At 37.4% G+C, this 5,650-nt stretch overlaps 1 protein-coding gene across 1 annotated transcript; it reads right to left on the minus strand.

Moving 5' to 3' along the window:
* Positions 1-3,542: 3,542 nt before the first annotated feature.
* LOC118755443 (60S ribosomal protein L7-like) lies at positions 3,543-4,698 on the minus strand. Its single transcript, XM_036490276.1, has 4 exons — positions 4,552-4,698; positions 4,194-4,490; positions 3,794-4,139; positions 3,543-3,736 (listed from the first exon to the last, which is right to left on the minus strand). Exons 1-4 carry the CDS (start codon positions 4,560-4,562, stop codon positions 3,623-3,625), a joined length of 768 nt encoding a protein of 255 aa, XP_036346169.1. The 5' UTR covers positions 4,563-4,698; the 3' UTR covers positions 3,543-3,622.
* Positions 4,699-5,650: the final 952 nt, after the last annotated feature.

Consider the following 5,650-nt stretch of genomic DNA (forward strand, 5'->3'; position numbering starts at 1 on the left):
AATATAAATATATATAAATATAAATCTATACATAGTACAAAGGAAAGTCGAGATTGTTTGTACGGGGTAATCTCGAAAACTACTGAACGGATTTTGACGAGATTTTCTCTAAAATATTCGGTATCGATAATATGTTAAGAAAATTACTATATTCAACCCTGAGAAAAGTGACCTTATGCTTTTCACAAATAAAACAAAATTACCTAATTTTACTAAACCAAAGTTCTGAGGAACGGAACTGGATCTGTCAAACAAGGTGAAATACCTTGGAGTTGTTCTGGATCCCAAACTTATCTGGAAACCAAACAATGAAGAGCGTGCTATGAAGGTCACGGTGGCTTTCTATGCAGCCAAGAGAAAGTTGGGCAACAGATGGGGTTTGAAACCAAGAATTGTGAACTGGATGTACACGGCTATAGTCTGACCCATAATCTATTACGAGGCGCTGGTCTGGGGGCCAGCCCTTGCTTACACAATTATGGGCTCGCCATAAACCCCGCTCGAAATTCGCAAGCCACAGTGACTGGCATCAGGAAAATTTCGGGTTCTTCCCGGACTTAACTGTCTTTACGGATGGGTCAAAGATGGAATGCGGAGTTGTTGCAGGGGTTTTCATTGAGCAATTTAACCTAAAGTTATCATTCTGCCAACAGAATAAGCAAGTGTTTTCCTGGCCGAAACGTTTGCTATTAAGGAGGCAGTAAGGCATCAAAGAGAATGTACTCGCGAGAACGCAGGCTAATAACCTCTCAGATAGCCAGGGGAGATTAAGAAAAAAATTACTGAGATTTATCATTCGAGGGCCAAGCAAAGGTGGAACTGCACAGGATCTTACAGGATTATCCGACAGTTCTGGGTGACCTACGACACACTTAAAAACAAAGCTCTTTTAGGAATGAGCAGAACAGATGCCTACAAACTTTCTGCAGTTTGCACAGGGCCTGGACCGTTGGGGTGCATGCCGAAAAGACAGGACTGCCCTTCAATAGGTTATGCCGCAGTTGCGATGACCCGGGCTCAAAAGAGACAGTCGAACACTTGCTATGTGAGTGTCCAGGCCACGCAAAGATGAGGCTAAAGACACTCCGCAAACCATTCCTGCAGAGTGCAGCTGCCTCTCTCTGTATGACGTACTGTAATTTAGTAAAGCCGCCAAATGGCGGTTGCACGAGTTGTGAAATCAAAATGGCCAACTTGCTAATTGCTTCTCATCAGGGTAACAATCCACTTAAACCAACCAACCAACCAACATCCGATGAGGCGGCTCTTGGAGTATTCGAGAGAAAGATTTTGCGGCGAATACCGCAGACGATGGAACGATATGCTGGATGAGCTTTACCACTGCGTTGACATAGTGCTGCAAGACCAAGTGAAGGACTTGGCATTTCCAATTGGCATCAGTCTGCGCAGAAAGGAACGACTGGCGTACTTTGTTCAACTCGGCCAAAATGAAAGGTCGAAAACTTACTACTTTCCGAAGTGCCACTACGCAGCGGCTCAAGTGTATTAGACCAGAAACGTATTTGACCCTCATGACTAGCTGTTATCCACATCCCACAAGCTTCTGGCGAATCTTCAAGAGCCGGATTTATTTGTTTGCCACCCTCATCATCCTCGTCCATCTCGTCTGCTTGTGCGCGTAATAAACTTATAGAGCAAATGGGTGAGCGATGTTCAGACTTTTTAATTACTGGTGCAGTCGATATAGGTAGAATGAGTGCCTCCTTCTGGGTACTCGGATCATCTTCTTGGAATCCAAATATCAAGTAGGATATAAATTCATTCCAGTCGCAAAGAAAGTCCCGATTTTGATTGATTTTAAGAAAGAGACGATTGTATTCAATATCAGTAAATTTTATATCGAGATTATCAAGCGCTTCACGTAGTTCTCGAAGATTGAGTTTTTGCAGAGGATGGGTAATGAATTTGTGACGTATGTATTCGATATCATCAGCTTTGAGCCATTCATGTAGTCGTTCGGGACGTTCAATGCTAATGGAGTGGCCGGTGGAAACTGTTTGATAATCAATGTCCTCGTCAATAAGCGAATCATTTTTGCTGGACATTTGAAAAGTTATATTTCGACAACTTGTAGTTTTATGAATGAACTATTATTTTTATTTTTTCCTTTTAATGGAGCAAAGAGAGAATTGAAATTAAATAAAATTTTCCAATGTTGCCTTAAGATTATTCTGAACTACATATCGATGGTCCTCTGCAATAACGACACAATTCAAAATTCAAAAAATAAAAACTCTTACTACTGTTAAGTGGCTCATGTCTCTAACCCTTGTCTAATCCATGTCCCATCCCCACGACGCGAAACATTTCTTCGCATGCCCACTAAACCCCAATCAACTCCCGCCTCTGTCCCTATGGACGGACCCCATACGACAACGATTGAGGGACTAGTCGAGGTGGGCGGGGTTGTTGTAACCGCTACAATAACAACGATTTCAAAAGTATTTATTTTTATTGCATATTGTTAATTATTAACTGGAAGAACTTCCATGTAGCTGGTTGGTTTATGAACGCGCTTCGCGAAAGATAAGACCCGTATATTTCGAAGCAGGCATAACCCGCCCTAATACTTCGCCAAGAAATAAAATACAATACTTTTAGAGAAAATATGTCTAATATATTGGTTCGATTTTAATCTTTGACCACAACCAAAATTCCATATTTCACATTCGTGAATGACCTGTCAGTTTCTCAATTAATTTTACATTCCTTCGAGTATTTGGAAAAACTAAAATACTCTGGCAATTCCATTGCGTGGAAAATTGATTATATTTTCAATGCTTTTCAAAGGAATTGGAAAAAAACTTACATTGCTACCATGTAATTAATTCCAATTACAATATGCAATTCCTTGTAAAGGAATTAAGAGAAAAAAATTCTATTTGAAATTACTTCTAAGTAATTGAAAAAGTAATCAATTCTTTTGCTGTGGATTGAAGGAATTGAATCCTAATTACAATTACTGAGGAATGTAATGGTAATTGCATTTACCAAGCTCTGTTGATCAGCCATAATACAAATCAAGGCACATTAAACAGGTAGTATCAGTAGAGCAAAAACAACATTTGCGTGTATTTTGTTGTTGCTTCTGGTATCGAAAGTGTCAAAAACTGTTCTGAATTTTTTCTTCTAAATCAAAGCGTGCCATGTGAAATACAAAAAATTATAAAAAATAAAAAATTGAAATTGGAAAAAAATAAAAATTGATGCAACTTTCTTTCCTAGTAAATTTGTTTGCTTCTCGAAGCATTGATCCATCCTTTGCAAGGCCCAGTAATCAGCGGTCGTGCTGCTGAGTTGGGCGAACGTTCCAAAAGCTGCTATTCAATCGCTTGTTTTGTATGGAAAAAGGTTTCACATGCAAATGGATTTTAACAATTCAGAATTTTTGTGAGAAAAAATTAAAAATATTTGACATTTTCGAGACCAAATAATTTGAAAATAAATCAAATCAGCTGCTCTACTGATACTACCTGTTCAATGTACCTTGATACAAATTAAGAGTACAAACATTTCATTTATATTCACTTAATCTAAAAATATTTTATTTTTTAAGAAAATAAAAATATTTGAAAGCCACTGTTAAACTAAAACTCAATGCTTATATGCAACGCATTATTAATTCATTGATAGCATCGCCCCTGTCGCCATATTCACCACCACGTTTGTACGGTACTGAAACCTTTTTTTTCCAACCTTCTCGTGGACTAGAAAGCTATGTAAGAAATCAGTGGCATTATTCAACTAGATACATGAATATAAAAACATTTACCATGAATGAACAAAGGAACTCTTTAACAGCATCAAAGTTAGGTCCTACTGTATAAATTTCATGAATAATATCCTCCAAACAAATTATTCCTTTATCACCAAGATGTTCTTCAACCAAAGTGTTGGATTGAATGGGCGTTTTTCTGATATTAACGCGAGCAAAACCCCTCTTAAACAGCAACTCCCGAATTGTACTCAATGAAGGGTATCCATAAATTACAAACGGTTCAATAACCTTCAACAATATTTGTGTTTCTTTATCATTTTTTAGAAATACAGCATTGTGGCGATTAGGCATGTGCAGAGTGTTAAATATTTTATCCGTGGTTGGGTCAAAGATCTTTTTACTGTAGAATAAACAAAAATTTTAAATGTTTATGAATTTAATAACGTTTGCTTACCCGGCGTGTCTCATAACTAAAAGTAGTTTCTTATTGGTTTTATCGGCATCTTTCGTTGCCACCAAGTTGGTGCGATGAATGGTTCGCTTGATGCGATTAGCCGTTCTTTCTGCTTTTAGATAATTCATAACAAATGATTCCGGGCGACGGAATTTATGGTGTCTTTTCGCACTTGCAACTCTTTTGGTTTTTAATGCCTTCTTCTGCTCAAGGGTAGCTTTATCTTGAAGGATACGGCGTTTACGGTGCGCAAGGATTGATACAGTTTTGCCCGGCAACTTGTTGGGGACAGCATATCTGTAGGCAAGCGAAGATTTGCATATATAATAAAAGTTTTAAAACAAACATTCTAACTTACTTGTCAGACATTTTAACAAATTATTTAAAGAAATTATTGCGAAAAAACTAAAAAACTAACCACTTCAGGAGTTGGTAAACACGTGTGCATTGTGTATTCTTCCACAATGCACGTGTGGCAGTCCAGTGGCAAGAACCATGACATGATTCAATAATACAAGGTTAGGCTATCTGCACACTTGTCGTCCAATCATAGTTGCGTTATCGTCTCGCCCTGAAATTTTGAGCCGAGCACATGCATTTCAAAGGAGATCTGCACACTTGTCGTTATCGGCTAGTTATCGGCAAATCGTAGAAGATGCAGAAACGGATAAGTACGGCACTGTCGTTTGCTAATCGTTGTGCACGCATTGTTTGTTTACATTTTATGGGGGAAAATTAGTGAAAAAGTTAATATTTGCATTAAAATTGTATAAAAATTAGTATTTTTTTGCATAAAATCTGTGGAAATTATTAAAAAGTGGATAATTGCATTAAAATTTAATAAATATGAGCGTTTTAACTATAAAATATGACGAAATTGTATTAAGTCTCTGTGTGCATACACAAAACACATTCCAGGAAAAGAAAAGAAGAGATATTACTGGAAAATTACGTCTAGAAATGTTGCAGCACAGTCTATATTTAAAAAATTGCAGGTTTTTGTAAATATTTCGCGAAAATATCAACAAAAAAAAACAGAAAATACCTGCTCCAAGTGAATTTTTAGACGCCAAATGAATTGAAATATCACGACCAAGTGTGCAGAAGTGTAATCGTCATGTAATCGTTGCTTCATGACGATAACTATGACTCAACTATGATTGGACGACCAATGAGCAGAAAGCCTTAGATAATTATTGACAGCTGCGGTTTGACACTCCCTTACAAAAGGTTGCATTTACGGAGGACAGAGAAAGGGCAAGAATGCAATCCCTTGTTTCGAAAATGGTAGTAGAAAAGTACGCAAAGTAGGCAATTAGTAGAGAAATTCCTTTCGTAAATTCTAATGTATTTGCAGGAAATCTGGCATTTTAAACGAAATGTTGAACGTAATATTGATATATCTACGTGAATTACGTAATTTATATGCTATTTAGCCGTATAAAAACTGCAAAATG

The sequence above is a fragment of the Rhagoletis pomonella genome, unplaced genomic scaffold (assembly GCF_013731165.1).
Source record: "Rhagoletis pomonella isolate Grant_MI unplaced genomic scaffold, Rhpom_1.0 Rhpom_scaffold_06279, whole genome shotgun sequence".
Classification (NCBI taxonomy): Eukaryota; Metazoa; Arthropoda; class Insecta; order Diptera; family Tephritidae; genus Rhagoletis; species Rhagoletis pomonella.

Excerpts from the sequence above, each read along its gene's own strand:
- LOC118755443 (XM_036490276.1), bottom strand. Across the intron at positions 4,140-4,193 it reads TTAGTTATGAGACACGCCGG|TAAAAAGATCTTTGACCCAA; the intron begins GTAAGCAAACGT and ends TTTATTCTACAG. Across the intron at positions 3,737-3,793 it reads AGTTCCTTTGTTCATTCATG|CTTTCTAGTCCACGAGAAGG; the intron begins GTAAATGTTTTT and ends TTTCTTACATAG.